General features: G+C 54.2%; 1 protein-coding gene across 1 annotated transcript; it reads right to left on the bottom strand.

Moving 5' to 3' along the window:
* Positions 1–908: 908 nt before the first annotated feature.
* On the bottom strand, positions 909–1964 carry DNAJB8 (DnaJ heat shock protein family (Hsp40) member B8). Its single transcript, XM_032267974.1, has one exon. The coding sequence runs from the start codon at positions 1717–1719 to the stop codon at positions 1021–1023; it is 699 nt and encodes a 232-aa protein (XP_032123865.1). The 5' UTR covers positions 1720–1964; the 3' UTR covers positions 909–1020.
* Between the last annotated feature and the right edge of the window lie 15360 nt (positions 1965–17324).

The raw sequence follows: 17324 nt of genomic DNA, 5'->3' as shown, positions 1-17324 counted from the left end.
CCATGTTGGTCAGGCTGGTCTCCAACTCCTGACCTCATGATCCACCTACCTAGGCCTCCCAAAGTGCTGGGATTACAGGCATGAGCCACCGTGCTCAGCCTCAAGGTAAAATATTTTAAAATGCATACTTTTTAAAGGTTGGCCCTCGGTAGGACTCACGTCATCAGAACAGAGCCCCCCTTCTTTTTTTCTTTTTAGCACCAGCGCCCTCCCATGATGGGGAGTCACTCATGCTGCAAGCGGTCAGCCTGGCTCTGACCTGGGGAAAGCTCTGGTTCCACCTGGCTGGGACTTGCTCCCTGGCAGTCTGCCCCCACCGGTGGGTGCCAGGCCTGAAGATGAGTGGGCACTCGCCTGGGAGCACGGCCTGTCCAAAGGCCCTGGGGCTGCAGGTTGTGTGGTGCAGTGGAAGAACCCAGGAGGCCCACATGGTGGGAGGTCAGAGAGGGAGGGCCGGGGGCAGGTGGGCAGGCCCAGGCCACCAGGACCTCGTGGTGAGAATAAGGCATGTACCCCTCATGCTTAGAGCAGGGAGAGCCGTGGAAGGTTTAAAGTCACCAGGCAACGCAATGGAACATGGGTTTGGCACAGCTGTCCCAGAAGAACACATGCAGGGCGGTAGAAGGGGGAAGGCTGAGAGCTGAAACAGCAAGGCCTATGCAGATGGCAGGGGCCCGCAATAGAGAGTGGATGGGGTCAGGATTGGGTTTGAGGTCATCAGGACAGGACAGCCACATTATTTATCAACCCAGATTGCGGGCACGGAAAAGATGACAGACCCCCCTGCAGAACCACCCCTGGCTTCCTGGTGGAAACAGCTCAGGCCCTGGAGGCAGCACCCATACCCTCCTTCATGTCCACTAGGCTGGAGCCAGCCCCATGCCCCCACAAAGCTGAGCAAGCTGTTCCATGAACTCAGTTGGCACATTTATTAACCATAGGCCTATGTCTGTGGCCCCATGTGTCTGCTGCCCTGTGCTCGGTGGCAGTGGTGGGAAGGCAGGGCCTGGTGCCTGGCACCTACTTGCCATCCACCCGTTTGAGCTGCTCCTTGCCGTTCACGGTCACTGACTTGAGCTGCCCATTCTCCTCCACCTCCACGCGCTCCTGCCCATTCTCCACGATGCGCTTGGTTGTGATCTTGTGGCCATTGATCATCTCGGTAGACGACATCACCGACTTGAACCCTGAGCTGCCAGGGCCAGAGCCCCCGAAGGAGGTGGATGAGAAGGTGGTGTGGCTGCCCCCGCTGCGGCCCAGCGTGTTGAAGGATGAGAAGGCCTCCATGAAGGCCGGGAACTCTCCAAAGCCTGTGGAGAAGGCCCCCCGCAGGCCATGGCCCCGGCCACCGCGGTCACTGTTGAATGGGCTGTCCCAGAAGTCAAAGGAGAAGGGGTCCAGGCCACCAAAAAACTCCCGGAAGATGTCCTCAGGGTTACGGAAGGTGTAGCCAGTGCCGAAGGGGCTGCTGTAGGGCGTGCTGGCCCCACCGGCGGCCCGCCAGCTGTCGCAGCCCGCACGGTCGTACAGGGAGCGCTTCTTGGAGTCGGACAGGACCTCGTAGGCCTCAGACACCTGCTTGAACTTCTTCTCCGCCTCCTCCTTGTTGTCGGGATTCTTGTCGGGGTGCCAGCGAAGCGCCAGCTTGCGGTAGGCCTTCTTGATGTCCTCCTGGGAGGCGCTGGCCTGCACGCCCAGCACTTCGTAGTAGTTAGCCATGGTCGGGGATGTGGGTGAAAGGAGAGGGGACGCGGAGGCCAGGAGGGCACAGGGACCCAGCTGGTCAGATGGACAGGGGAGAGGTGGCCGCTGGTCTGGGGCCCTTCAGCAGGGTCCTGGCTGGACTCTGCAGGCTCCGGGCGAGATTCTGCCCAGGAGTTCACCTTTTCATAGTACCAGTTCTCAGGGACTGGAGAGGCCCCCACTGAGAGGGGTGGGGGAGGGGAGGGACACTGCAGCTGTGGGGCCAGGCCTGGCTGGGCTGCACTTCAGAACTCCCTTTATGACATCAGCTCCCGGGGTGTGGCAAACCCCTGCCCCCAGCTCTGCACCAGGCAAAGCTGGGCTTGCCCCTGCCGGGGAGGCAGCCACCATGGTGGGCCGGAACCGGACGCCCTGTGACCCAGGCAGTATGGGCTGAGCCCCAGGAGCCAAAGGGCAGAGGCAGAATCGGTCATGGGATCCCAGCCTTGGTGGGTGACAAAGGTCCGTGGCCGTGGTGGGGGAGACGAGCGAGGGCCTCCTGGGTGTGTCCACTCGGCCGATGGCTGGGTGGCAGCTAAGATGAGAGGAGGCCGAGACAGGGGTCAGGCAGGCTGGGGTGGGGACAGGAGTCTGCTCTTCTCGTGCCCATTATCTGGCCAGGTCCTCCGTGGTAAGCTCCGAAGAGGCAGGAAAGTCTGTCCTGTCTAGGACAGTGGCTGGCACACAAGGGCCATGGGTAAACACTTGTCAGATGAACGAGGCTCAGAGACACGCGGTGCTCAAGGTCACACAGCGAGTCAGTCAGAGGAGGTGTGAAAGCAGGGCCAAGGCTGCAGTGGACAGCACATCCAAAGAAGCGTTCCACTCAATTCTGGTAAGAAAAATAGGGATTGATGACAAATATTGATTACTGAGTACGGTGGATTGGATAGTGGCCCCCAAAAAGATGCGTTCCCATCCTAATCCTCGGAACCTCTGAATGTGAGCTTATTTGGAAAAGGGATCTTTTGGGATGTAATTAAATTAAGGATGTCGAGATGAGATCATCCTGGATTATCTGAGTGGGCCCTAAATCCAGTGACATGTGTCCTCAAAGGAGGTGGACACTGAAGGGGTGCTGCAGCTGCAGGGATGCAGCCAGATGCTGGGGGCCAGGAGGACCCTCCCTACAGCCCCTAGAAGGAGTGCAGCCCCACTGGCGCCTCGATTTCAGACCTCCGGCCTCCAGAACTGAGGGGAAGAGATTTCTTTTGTATTAAGCTACCCAGTTTGTAGTAATTTGTAACAGCCCTGGAAAATGAATCAGGTGAGTGGGTTAACCAAATGTTCTTAGGCGCTGATATTCCTTTAGTTCTTGTTCTTGTGTTGGATCATATATAGAAACAGCAATTCACAATACTGATTAATATCTATTTCTACCTTCACCTCACCCAGCTCCCGTTAAGATCAAAACCATGCTAAACTACATACTCATCACACCAATGAAGATCCTAAAGACAACTAAAGATAGCCTGACTTCCTCCCCTTCCTTCCTCCCTCCCTTCTTCCTTCATCCCTTCCTTTCTCCCTCCCTTCTTCCTTCATCCCTTCCTTCCTCCCTCCCTCCCTCCCTTCCTCTCTTCCTTCCTCCCTTCCTCCCTCCCTCCCTTCCTCCCTCCCTCCCTCCCTTCCTCCCTTCCTTCCTCCCTCCCTTCTTCCTTCATCCCTTCCTTCCTCCCTCCCTTCCTTCCTCCCTCCCTCCCTTCCTTCCTCCCTCCCTTCTTCCTTCCTCCCTTCCTTCTTCCCTCCCTTCCTTCCTCCCTCCCTTCCTCCCTCCCTTCCTTCCTCCCTCCCTACCTTCCTCCCTCCCTCCTTCCCTTCCTTCCTCCCTCCCTCCCTTCCTCCCTTCCTTCCTCCCTCCTTTCTTCCTTCCTCCCTCCTTCCCTTCCTTCCTCCCTCCCTCCCTTCCCTCCTCCTTCCCTCCCTTCCTTCCTCCCTCCCTCCCTTTCTCCCTCCCTCCCTCCCTCTCGCCCTCTATTCCTCCCTCCCTTTCCCTTTCTCCCTTCCCTCCCTTCTTCACTCTTGGTTTTTTTCCTTCCTTCTTTCTTCCTTCATTCCTCCCTTCTTTCTCCTCTTCCTTCTTCTAGTCTTTATCCCTTTCTATTGTCCTCCTTCTCTCTTTCTCTTTTCTTTCAATGATCACGGCTGCTAGGTTTCAGGCTCCTAGCTTGAAATTGGTTAGACAGTGTGTTCCAACCAATCCTGAATTCCAGGAGGGATGGAGACTGTAAAGACACTTTGCAAACCCAGCCTCCAGTGACCATCGCTGTCTCCCCATGCAGCTTATCAAGAGCATGACGCCCCTCCCCCATGCCGGGCATCCACCACCCACACCTGCTGACACATGTGGCTCAGCAGAGGAGTTGAAGAGCAGAACTTCTCCACTGGGTGTAGCTACAGATAAACCTGGTTCTGTATCTCTGTGGCTGGATTTTTGTCACTATGTCTCTGTTACCAGTTAGGACCGGCTGTCCCTGGCAGGCTTGTCCATTGAGGTGGGGGAAAGGTGCTTGCCCTGCACAGCTCTCCATGGTGGCGGTGGCAGTGGGAGTGGTGCCAGTGGGGAGAGGCACGGTGGGTGTCCATGGGGATGATAAGGTGTCATTAAATAGTAGAGGTGACCATGGTAGCAGTGTTGGTGTGGAGGTAGTGGTCACGGTGGGGCTGAGGGGGCCAGTAATTGTGGGTTAAGGTGGAGTTGATCACGGTGATGGTGCTGCTGGTGGTGACAGCAGCAAGGCTCATGCTGGAGAGTAATTGCAGTGGGGGGGGGGATGGTCATGCCAGAGGAGATGGTAATGCTGAACCTGTGTTGTGGGTGGAAGTGATGGTGCAGGTATGATGAGGAGGTGATGGGAATGGCTCCTAGTGGAGCCATGGGTGTGGTTGGCAGTGGTGACAGTAACAGTGATGATGAAGGTGAAGATGGTGGAAGTAGCAGAGGTTGCTTCTTGTTCGGCTCTGCCACAGTGACAGCTTCCAGATCTCAGTGGCTTATGACAAACGTCTAGCTCCCCCCACTTCACCAGCCAGTGCCTACAGGCAGCTGCCAGGGCCCTGCCTCCCATAGCTTTTCACTGTGGGCCCCAGGCTGAAGGAGCAGCTCTGACCTGCACACCCCACTCTCATGAGGGTGCCACTCAGAGCCAGCAGGAGCCTGCGCTGCCTCTGCAAGCTTCTGCCGGGCCATGATGCGCAGCACTCCTGCTGCATCCCATGGTCAAAGCCAGTGTCTGTGGGGTGGAGAATGACTCCTTCAGGAAGGTTCTGCGAGTCTCAGGGCAACATCGAGAGAGGCATGAAATTCTCATAGGGAAGAGGGAGTGAGCAGTTCTCCAACATAAGCCAGATGCTAATGGTGGGTCTGACAGCAGGGGTCGGGGTGGGGAGGCAGGGGGTGGTAATGATGGCCCTGCTGGGAGCAGTGTGGGTGTTGCTGGTGTCGGGACACCAGTGGTGGTGATAGGGTAGGAGGCAGGAATTGTGCTATTAATGGACGGCGGTGGTGAGGGTGGTTGTGGAAGACGCAGTGGTGTGGGGGTGCTACTGGGTGGTAGGAAGGACACGGTGGTGGAAATGGTGGTGTGAGTGCCGATGGGGATGGCGATGGTGATGGTGCTGATGTGTGGGGCTCTGTATTTTCCGTTGCTAACTTGACATTACACCAACCTCTTCTATGGTTTCCTTGCATCCTAGAGAAATCTGAGGGATTTTCCAGAATCCCATCACTGGTGTAGTTCCAGGTTAGAGCCTGCCAATGCATGAGATCTGGAGAGTGGAAAAGAGAGGCCGTTGCAGGCAGGTGACAACGGAAAGCTTTGCAACAGTTCGGGGCAATCTTCTTCAAAGCCCTTGCTTCCGAGCCACAGGCTGAGGCACCGATGGGGGCTTCCAGGAACACCATGAGCTCCCTGGCAGCTTCCAGGCAAGCTCTAGAGAGCCGCCCACCTCAGAGCTGTGGGTGAGCATCTCAATTCCTTGTTCCCTGACTGCTGCTCAGAGACCCTTCAGGGTGCAACCTGCAGTAAATGCCCTCCTTTGTACACATTCAAGGGCTGTGTACTGTGAGGGTGATGGCGGCTTGGATGAAGGTGGTGGTTGTGATGGAGGTGGGTATGAGGACAGCAGTGAGGAAGCAGACAGTGATGCCAGGGAGACACTGGAGGGGCGGTGGTGGCGGTGGCAGCCTAGTTAGAGGCTTGTGGGTCTGGCTGAGGTAGACAATGGTGGTGATGGTGGTGGTGACAGAGGAGGCAATGATGGTGGTGATGGCAAAGGCAGTGGGAGTGGTGACACTGGTGGCAGCAGAGGTGGCAGTCCTGATCAGGTGATGTCACTGGTGGGATGGTGGGTGGAGATGGAGGTGGAGGAGGTGTGGTGACAGTGATGTGGTGGTGATGCAATGCTGACATGGTGGGGAGCATCATGGTCACAGTGACAGAGATGATAGTGACAGTGTCAGTGGAGGAGATAGGGACGGGGCGCTGGGATACTGATGGTGATGGTGACACCGTTAAGGGTGTTGGTGGCCTGACATTGTAAAGGTGAAGCCTGAGGTTTCCATGGCAATGGAATCAGGACAGTGGTGGGGGGAGGAGTGGTGACAACAATGTTAAGAGACAAGGGACCCAGCATGACAAGGCATCCGAGGCTCCTGTAGCTGCCTCTGTCCCGGCCCTCCCTGCCTTGCTGGAGATGCTGGCGCTGGTCTATGCTATACTCCCAGGGGAACTTTCTTCCAACAACTGCCCTGTTCTGACGCCTGTTCCTGGGGTGTGTCTGTGGGAGTCAGCCAGGATGGAGACAGGGCTGGAGACCCCCTCACTGCCGCCTATTCAGGGCTGTCTTAGAGCACACAGAACAGACCACCCAGTAGGACTTATGGGAACAGGAGTGTCACCAGGGAGCAGATCCCATACCTCACCATCAATGGCACCTTGAGATGGAGGCCCCTGTGGGGAGCTCCCCATAAAGGGAGTGGGGGACCATGGAGCCGGGCAGCCGGGCAGAAGAGTTTCCCTTCTGCTAAGGGTTCAGGCTAATCTTCCACACTGGTGTTTGGGAGCTGAAGAGAGCAGCAGCGGCTCTGAGGCCCCCACAGGGCCTGCTGGAGGGACAGGGACACACAGGCGTGAGCGTGCACTTAGGCCCCACACACTCCATCCTCACTGCTGTGAGGTCACCTTCCCTCTTCAGGTCTCTCTGTCGCCATTCACCGGTGGGTGCTTTCAGGGCTTCACCCTCTGTGGGGAGCCAGCCTAGCTTTCTTGGCCTCTGATGCCCTATGTACCTGGCCTTGGGCCCACCCTAAAGTCAACCCTGAGCCATGGCCAGGGAGAGAAGGAGGACCTTCGGTGACCAGGAGAGGCCCAGAGAGGGCAGGGCACACCCAAGGTCACACAGCAGTACCAGGAAGGTCTCCCCGGGGCGCTGATGGAGCCGATTAAGCAGCCAATTGGTATTCGGAGCAGCCAGAGGCCCCTCTCTGTCTCTGTAATTAATGGAGTGGCTTTTTAAAAGGATTCTAATCACCCCCGATCCTATCTGCTTATCACTAGAGTTCCTAATTAGATGATCCTGGCAGTCACTCAGCTAATTCCCTCCAGCCCCCTGCAGCCTGCCCGACCCGGGCAGCGCACTCCACCCCCGGCCACCCTGGCCTGGCCAGATGGGCAGTTTGGGGCCTTCTCTCCCCTCAGGGCCCCTAGTCCTCTAACTGCATTAGCTCCAGGATGGATGGGTGACAGCGATGGATGGATGGACGGGCGGCTGGATGGACAGAGTGGCAGGCGAGTGAAGGGGCTGAACAGTGGGCAGCCCCAGAGTAGATGGGTGGATGGACAGACAGACGGGTCAAGGGGCAGATCCCACAGTGGAGAAGGGCTCAGCCTGTCAGGTGAGACAGCCTGGGTTCAAACCCCAGCACAGCCACTCCCCAGGCATGTGTCCTTGGGGGAGTCACATAGACTGACTGTGCCCCAGAGTCCTCATCTCATCTGTAAAAAGGAAATAATGATGGTCCCCTCGCACAGGGTTACTTGAGGAGCTTAGAATGGAGAAGGAGCTGTGTGTGTGTGTGCTGGCCTCCTGGCAGTGTTGATAACGGCTGGGCAGAGACAGATGAAAAGGCAGTCTGGCTGGTGAGCCAGTGGAAGGCATGGTAGGCAGACAGGCCCGTGAGCAGGCTCACATGCAGATTGGTGGCCAATGGGGTGGGCAGGTAGTGGGCTGTGTGGGCTATGCAACTGTGGAAGGGTCAGGGAGATCACGTCCTCCCCAGAGGTGCCAGGGAGATCTCCGCTCAGACCTCCTGTCAGACCTCCAGGCAACCTTCCTGCCCAGTCCTTCAAGCCAGTGAGGACAGGTGCTCACTGGGTTCCTTCCCTGCCATCCCAACCCAGGTACACCCTTCCTGGTGGTGGACCATGTGGTCTCTGGAGGCTCAGATCTAGCTCCAAGTAGGGTCTTACTGCCTGAGTGAAGGCATCATTTGTGGGGCCCTCTGAGTTCCAAGCTGCTTCAGCCAGTTAGGGCAGGTTCCCTCTTCCAGGGTCCCAGCCCCCAGGCCCCCCTGGCATGGAACAACCCTAGGCAGGGCTGTGACCCTGTGTTCCTCAGTTACTCAAAGCCTCCAGGATGATCCAACCCCCAGAGCCTCTCCGTTCACCCATGGGGCTCTGCAGTTTCTGGGGTGTGGAGTTTCCTGGGTCTTTCCGGAGAGTATAGAACAAAAAAGCCTGAAGTATCTTCCAGAGTAAAGGGCTGCATACATATGCACACATCTATGCCAGCAGATAGCCACCCATCTTCCCATGCACATAGCCATCCAGCTATCCAGCCACCCAGCCACCCACACACCGAGCCAGCCAGCCACTCAACCAGCCATCTACCACCTAGCCACCCATACACCCAGCCACCCCCACACACAGCCACCCACACACACAGCCATCCACCACCTAGCCACCCATACACCCAGCCACCCAGCCATCCAGCTATCCAGTCACCCAGCCACCCACACACCCAGCCACCCAGCCACTCAACAATCCAGTCACCCAGCCACCCACACACCCAGCCACCCACCACCCACACACTCACACACCCAGCCACCCACCCATCCAGCCACCTACCACCCAGCCGCCCACACACCCTACGTTTCCTGAGTGCTTGTCCATACATATGCCTTGTGCCAGGCACTCCCCTTGGTCCAGGGATCCATATGTCAGTGAAGGCACCAGACAGAGCCTTGCCCTTATGAGGCTAACATGCAGTTGGGAAGATACAAGAAACTGATAATGCATGAACATTTAACATGATAGCAGGTGGTCGTCGATCCATGAGGGAAAACAAAGCAAGATGGGGGCTTACAGGAAGCTGGGGCTCTTAGGGAGGTCAGATTGGGTGCCCCAAACCTCCACATGCATCCTCAGGCCGCCATGCACCCATGCATGTGAACACATCTGTATACATGGTCACACATGTGTACACAGGCCCTCCATGAGGCCCTGTAGCACTGTTGTGTCTCCAAAGGCATGGCCCCTGCTGGCCCTCTCTGGGAGGTCTGACTGCCTCACGCCTCTCTCAGTCTGGGCCCTCCAGTGACCCAGGCTATGCCTGCTCCCTGGAGCCCAAGACACATCTGTGTTGTGCTAGGTCTGCTAGCAAAGAGCCTAGGCGGCTCCTATGCAACCAACAATTCTGATCCACAATCCTCTCCTGCGCTGGTCTGAGTTAAGGCTAGAAACAGTTGAATTCAGCAGCATCACCCCGTCCTCCCACACAGGGAACTCCCAACCCCAGGCCCTGGGAGAAGGAACAGACACACACAAATGTGCGAATGCAGCTCCAACACTCACTGGAAGGAGAGGTGACACTGTCTGGGGCGTCTGGGAAGGCTGATCAAAGGAGGTGACGCCTCATCAGGGCTTGGAGAGGGAGGTTCCAGCAGGGTTGGCCTCACACACATGAAGGGTCTTGGATGTAGACACTGGATGTCCTTCCCCAGGGAAGTAGCTCATTCAGTCATGGGACATTTCAAAGAGGGAAGAAGGTGTTCATCACACGGCTGTGATCACATGCCCATATGCAGACCACCCTGTCCTGGGTGCATGAGGAGTTCATCTCCTAAATCCGTGGTTCTCAACCAGGACAGTCCTCCCTCCCCAGGGGACATTTGGCAATGACTGGAGGAGTTGCTACTGGCATCTCCTGGATGGAGGCCAGGCAGGGCTGCTGCTGAACATCCCAGTCTAGTGCACAGGACAGCCTCCACCAGAAAGAATCATCCAGCCCCAAATGTCAGCAGCACCAAGGTTGAGAACTCTGTTCTAAACCCTGAAATTCTCATTTGATAAGTGCAATTATAATGCAATGCCTTTTTGATGCACCAAAGGCATTAATGCCTTCAATGTGAATATTTAAAACACACAGGTGACCTGTTTGGTGATTTATTTCTTAATAAAGCAGGAGTCTTGTAACATGGGAGTGGTTCCATGCAAAGGCAACAGCATGCACCGGGCTCAGTGGCTCAGTGGCAAGAGAGCAGGCATCTGTAGTCGACTGTACCTGGGACCAAGGGGATGATGGGAATAGAGCCCAGAGAGGGGCAGGCGCTGCACCAGGCAGGGCTCAGATGCCAGGCCACAAACAGAGGGTGAATTGTATCCTGGAGGGGGAGACCTTGAGAAAATTTAAAGCAAGGGGAAGATGGGATCCACAGCATGTTCTAGAAAGAGCTCTCAATGAGATTCAATTTTATACCCACAAAATTGGTAAAAATGTCAGTTTGACATTGCCAAGTGTTGACAAGGAAATGGAGCAACTAGAATTCTCACACCCTGCTGGTGGGAACATGCATTGGAACAACCAATTTGGAAAATCCTTTGGCCTTCTTTTTTTTCATTTTTCTAACAGGGTCTCATTCTGTCACCCAGCCTGGAGTGCAGTGGCACAATCACAGCTCACTACAGCCTCGACCTTCCAGGCTCAATGATTCTCCCACCTCTGCCTCCTGGGACTACTGGTGTGCACCACCATGCCTGGATAATTTTTTTTTTTTTTTTTTTTTTTTGTAGAGATGGGGTTTTACTGTTACCCAGGTTGGTCCCGAACTCCTGGCCTCAAAGTGATCCTCACACCTTGACCTCCCAAAGTGCTAGGATTACAGGTGTGAGCCACTACACCTGGTCCTTTGGCATCTTATAGACATGAATGTAAAGTCTTGTCTCAGTAATTGCACTTATAAGGCAGTTATGCCCCCAGGGAAACCCTCACACATGGGCATATGGACAAGAACACTCCTTGCTGCACTGTTTATAGTAGTGACAGAAGGGAGTGACTAAAATGTCCATCTTAAAGAGAATGAGCAAATACAGTGTGTTACAGCTTTGAGGGGACTGTGGCACTACAGTGAGAAGGAGCAGTACCACGGAGGAGCAGCCCCAGCATGGCGGTGAGCAACACAAGCCAGTCATTGAAAGCATCGTTGTGACACCATTTATAGAAAACATGCAGGATAATGCATTAAGGATTTATACATACAGAGTAAAAGCATAACAACATGCATGGGAAAATGAAGCCCTGGCTACCTCTGGAGTCAGGTAAGGGAGACAAGAGGGTCATGAGGGTTCCATGATCTCTGTGGTGTTTCCTCCCTAAGCTGGGCTGGGGAGGGTGTCAGAGGGACTTGACTCTGCCTCTACTTTCCTAACTCCTGGAGTTTGTGCCCTGAAGAGTGAGCAGGAACATGATCCACGTACCACCAATAGCACATGCAAGGTGGGGGGATGTTATCCGGGCTGCGCTTCACCAGCTCTCTTGACGCCTCTGTCAGCTGCGGGCTATGCAGGAGTGAGCTGCCGAGATTCCTGCAGCTGCAGGGAGGTGAGCTCTGCCAGTAACCTGGAGGGGCTGGGATGCAGATCTGTTCCTAGTCGAGCCTGTGATGAGAAGCCAGCCCTGGTCAGTAGGTGGATTGTAGCCTGGTGAGGCCCTGGGGAGAAGCTGCGGCTGAGCCACATCTGGGCTCATGGCCCATGGAAACTGTGAGATACTAAACACATGTGGTTTCAAGGGGCTAGGTGTGTAGTGGTTTGTGATGCAGCATAGAAAATCAATATCAAGGCTACCATGGTGTTGCTTATATTATAAGCTATATTTATGAATATCTGAACTATTTCATATTTAAGAGGTTAACAAAGGCCCCTGTAGGAAGAAGAGACCGACTGCAGGGCATGAGTCTGGAGGCTGGGAGGCCCAGGAGGAGCTGGCACAATGGAGAGGGAACAGGCCGTGCAGTGCAAGATGAGGAAGCAGGATGGGGCTGGTGTCAGGGCCAGTGGTGTGTGTGTGTGTGTGTGTGTGTGTGTGTGTGTGTGTGTGTCTGTGTGTGTGTGTGCATGTAGCAAGTCCCCTTCATGCCTAGATTCTGAGGAAAGGAAGGGGCCCATGCCAGCATCCCCTCAAAGCCTAGGAGACCTGGATCCCAGTCTCACAGCATTAGAACATCAGAACAGCCAGACCTGGCAGGGAAGGGGCCAGAGAGAAGGAGCAGAGGCAGCATTTTCCCAGGGTCCCCTGGGGAGCCTGGCAATGTGGGCTCGGGGGGTGGGGTGGGGAAGGACAGATGGGGCTGTGGGAGGGAGCAGCTGCCGCTCCCCTCTCCAGGGATGCCTGTTCCCCAACTCCATCCCGCATACCAGTGGGAGAGATGGTGAGACCCTCCCCACTCCTTGCTCCCATTGATCCTCAGTTTCCCTATTGATACTGGAGGGATGACCTCTGAGGATCCCCCTGAGCTGGGTGGGATAAAGACATGAGAACACCTACAGAGAGCCTAGGTCACCCCACTGGCACGCCCCCTGGTCCTGGCAGCCTTTGGTTCTGTGGGAGAAGGAGGAACAGAAAGAGCAGGCAGTTGGCCCAGGGTCCCCAAACACCCTGGTCTTCTAACAGTGGAGGTGGGCTTGGGGGCTCAGTCTGAAGCCCATTAGGCCAGGATGAGCCTAGAGTGGGGGATAAAATGGCATTAGAAGGGTGTCCTTGCTGGGTGGTTTCTCCAAGACCCTCTGTCTTCCTCATATTATCCTTCCAACAACCCTGCAAGATGTGGTCTTGTTTGACTGATGAGGCGCCAGGGATCAGAGAAGCCAAGCCACTTGCTCGAGGCTGCACAGCAAGAGGGGAGTCAGGTCTGTGTTTTGTAAGGGGCTTTACCCTGAGTGGCCTTAGTTAGGGACCAGGGAGGCCTGAACGGCCCCAGGGAAAGAACTCAGATAAAGCTTCCCTAGGATCCTTGATCAGGGTTTTGAAGAGTGAAGAGAAATTCCCCAGGCTGATCTAAAGGACAGAACATCCCAGGGAGAGAGACCAGCTAGGAATAAGACAGAGAAGACAGGTTTTTGTGAATGACTAAGTTTTAAATTACACACGTGGCATATACTCAGAACATATCAAAACAACCGCCCACAGTTATACAGGGAAAAGAGCCCCTTCCGCGCCCGGGTCTGTGTCACACCTCCGAACTAACAACTATCATCATCCAGGTACATGTCTTCTCAGGTGTTTTTCTATCTCTAGACAAATATTGTAAAAACAAAAACAGAGTTCACTTTACATGTTGTCTTCCAACTTGCTTATTTTCACATATCCTAGTGTTTCTGTGAGGTGTACAGGAGGAAGCTTGCTGGGCAGGAGAGTGTGCAAAACTTAGATCATTTCTGCCCGTGCAAGGCATCTCCAGTCTGCTTCTCCACACCTGCCTGGTCTTTTCTGCGTCTGCTAAGATGAGAAGGGGAAAGTGGTGCCCCATGTGGAATGGGCATGGATCTGATCATTTGTTAGATGGAACACCCATCGTGATGTCTAGTGGCTGTGGATTCCCATTGCTGTTGGGGATGTCCTCTTGTGTATCCTTCCTGTCTCCTTCCACCGCTTGTTATGTGAATCTCCTAATTTGAAATCATTTGCAACTCATTCCCATTTTGTAAAACCTCATGCTGCCCAAACACACTTGCCTGCTGTCTGGACAGAACAGCGTTCACCAAGTGAGATGCTAACCAGCTAGTTGTTCCGACGCCACTGGATTGGGTAACCCTCCACCTTTGCATTGATTCAGGATGTCTCCTTTATCACCCATTATCTTGTAAATAATAGGGTCTGTTGTGGGTTTACTGAGTCTGTGCCATTGATCTGTTTATTCTTACAGTGGGACCACAAGGTTTGAACAACTGTGATAATAGAATCTTGTTTAATATCGGAAAGCATTTCCCTCTTACACACACACACATTTTCTCTCTCACACACCTCACTTTATTTTTCTTAAGTTTTGACTTATTCTGCTGATCTTGTTAGTTTTTCCAGATAAAGTTTGGAATCATTTGTCATTTTGCCTTTTAAAAAAAAATCCCAGCAGAGTTTTAATCGAACTGTCCTGTATGAGAACTCATTTAGGCTCTACCCACCTCCTCCCCTGCTGTCCCTCGTCTTTCCCGCTCCTCAGGTGACTCTGTACCTGTGTCAGGCAGATGGCAGGCGTCACCCAGGGGTGGCGTCCATTTCTGTGGCCCTGAGGACCCTTTCCCATCCTAGCACTGGGTCTCCAGAGGGGTAGGAGGTACTGTGGGGAAGAACAGCACTGATCCCTAAGAATTACAAAGGGCATTTGATTTCTTCCTACAAATGGACATCAAAGACAGGCCTGGAAGTGTCTGTCCCTGTGCAAGGCAGGGAGGAAGGGGCTGGGCAAGCCGAGCTGAGTCCAGGACTGGCCAGCCCCACCGGGTACAAATGGAGGGAAGAAGGCCGATCCACTCGGTCACCCTGGCACCAGGCCCTGGGGAATCACCGAGGGCACCCTGACCTGCTCAAGATGGCCTCTTGCAGCTCCCGGCCTGCGTGCCTGGTCCTGCTTGGGCACTTTGTGGCCACAAAATTCAAACTGTTTACCATGCAGAGTGACTCGGGGAGGCAGGAGTCACTGTTAGAAGTGAATTGTTTAATGAAGGAGGGAAGAGAAGCTGTAAACTGCAGCCCCTGAGCCCCGGTTCCTTGCTCTGAACTGACTTGCTGGAACTTGAATCTGAGGCTCTCACCCCGATCTCTACTCAACACCATCCCCCAGCCTTCCCCAGCTCTGGCTGCTGCCTCCTCGTGAGAAACAGCCCCTGCAATTCAGGGTGGCTCACACCTGTAATCCCAGCACTTTAGGAGACCAAGGCAGGCAGTTCCCTTGAGCTCAGGAGTTCGAGACCAGCTGGGGTAACATAGAAAGATCCTGTCTCTACAAAAAAAAAAAAAAAATTAGCTGGGCATGGTGGTGCACACCTATAGTCCTAGCTATGTGGGAGAATGGCTTGAGCCCGGAAGTTAGAGGCCGCAGTAAGCTATGATTGTACCTCTGCACTCCAGCCTGGGCGACAGAGTGAGACCCTGTCTCCAAAAAGGAAGGAAGAAAGAAAAAAGAAACAGCTCCTGCTTTCCAAGAGTTTCCTGCCAGTGAGTTGAGGGAGTTTGCCACAAGAACAAGAGTCTCTGTGTGTGTTATTCCCCACCTAACACCAAGAACAAACAAGGCTGATGAGCATGTGTGGGAAAGTGAATGCATCTAGTCTACAGGTGACTGGGGTGCACCTAACACCAGCCACTGGGGGCATAGGGGACACAAGAGTGACGAGGCACAGCCCCTGCTCTCTTACGGCGGGTGTCACAAGGCGAAGAGATGCTTTCATCCACTTATCCACTTGTTTCTGCTGGCTGCCCGCTTTCCAGCACTCATGAGAGAACCTGGCACTGTGTGCTGTAAAAATGCTGCTTGACAGGAGGAAGGAAATAAGCCAGGAGAGTGACAGAGAAACAAGGAGGCCTCTTTTGATGGCTGGTCTGGGTTAGGGGTCTGGATTCTGGCCTTTGAGTCCCGAGGCAAATTCTAGGTTCGGATTTGGGGGTTCTAGGTTCTGGGACCTAGATTCTAGACCCAAGACTCCATGTCCTTAATACTGAGTTATGGGTTCTGAGCTCCAAGCTCTAGGTTGCAGATTTGGAGTTCCACACCCAGGGCCCCAGGTTCTGGGCTTTGTGTTCTGAGAGCTGGATTCTGAGGTCTGAGATGTGGGCCCCCGTCTTAGAGGTCTTGGTATGTTCTGAGTTCTGAGCCCCAGGCTGCAGGTTCTGGGTTGAAGGGTCCAGGCTCTGAGCTCTGTGTTTAAGGCTCTGGTTCTTGAGTTCTGGGGCATAGGGCTATGGGTCCTGGTTTGGGGATCTAGGCTGCAGGTTCTCAAATCTAAGCTCTGGGGTCCAGGGCTGGCTCTGGGTTCTGGATTTTGGGCCAGGCAAGTAGGATGGTTCACCAGAGGCCGAGTAGAGTTATTATTCATGCTTCATGCCTGGAATGTAAGCTCCTTGAGGACAGATTCTAATTTGTTTTATCAACAGATGTTGGAGATCACATGTGAATGGTCAATCTATCTCAAGAAAAAACACCTATCAATCACACATCTACAACAGTGTGTGGCATACAGGTACATCCGTGCACACGTGAACACCTGATTGCAGAAACACACAATCCTGCCATCAGGATCCAGGGGCATAGAAGAGAGGACCATATCTGCTCTCACTGTGGCTACAGCTGGCAGGAGGAGAGAAGGCCTCCTGCTCTGGAGCTATGGAGGGTGGAGGCCAGGGGGCCCAGGGCCACTACAAATCAGGTAGGAGACACATGTCTACCCTGCCAAGCCCTAGGCTGGCTCCTGTTTGTACTGTGTCAAATCCACTGGGAAGGACAGGCGGGGATACTGGTGGCACAGCAGGACAGGAGTGTCCAGAGGTCAAAGTCTATCCTGATGGGCTGGGACAGCTGGGACAAGATGCTGACCTTCCCGGGACTTTGGCCTGCCCAGCTATAAGCAAGGGACCTCCCAGTGTCAGCAGCATGGTATTGGGAAGAATTAAAGGAAAATCTCCTGGACCAAGTGGACATCAGAGCCGTCAACAAACAAAGATGGTAGCAATCAGAAGTACCCGTCCTCAGGGCCCCTGGTGAATAAAGACCCTGGTGGTCAAAGATGACGACAGCTAAGGTTAAGAGAAGCCATGGCTGACCAGAGACGTACAATCAGAGTGATTCGTCATTAGGGACGGCAGAATCGGCCAGAGATGATGTCCGTCAAGCACAACCTAGTTAGGGAGGGGCGTGTCACATGCTGGCCATCAGGAGCCAGTGCTCAGAGGTCTTGGCAACCAGAATCATTGTTGATCAAATATATCATCAATCATTGATCAGGGGCATGGGTGGCTTCAGCTGTGGGTGACCCAGAGCATTAGTGGGGAAAGCATAGGGTGTCCATGTCCTTGATGGCCAAACGTACACGAGATATTAGTGACTAGAATCAATGGCTGGAGACGTGGGGTCCAGAGATCTTGATGAAGAAAACCAGATGCAGACCATTAAGGATCAAGGGCACTGGTAAGCAGAGGCATCAGTGATTTGAGAATTTGGTGATTAGAGACATTGGGGACTGGGGATGCTGATGACCAAGCATATTAGTGACCAGGGAGGTCAGTGATCAGAGGTATAAGGGACTTTGAAA

Source organism: Sapajus apella, unplaced genomic scaffold (assembly GCF_009761245.1).
Source record: "Sapajus apella isolate SASKATOON/1434 unplaced genomic scaffold, GSC_monkey_1.0 scaffold174, whole genome shotgun sequence".
Classification (NCBI taxonomy): domain Eukaryota; kingdom Metazoa; phylum Chordata; class Mammalia; order Primates; family Cebidae; genus Sapajus; species Sapajus apella.
Note: the sequence above shows the minus strand (reverse complement) of the source record. Positions and strands in the feature narration are given on the sequence as shown.

What these genes read in the sequence shown, in the direction of transcription:
- DNAJB8 (XM_032267974.1), bottom strand. Translation starts at nt 1,719, where the DNA reads ATGGCTAACTACTACGAAGTGCTGGGCGTGCAGGCCAGCGCCTCCCAG.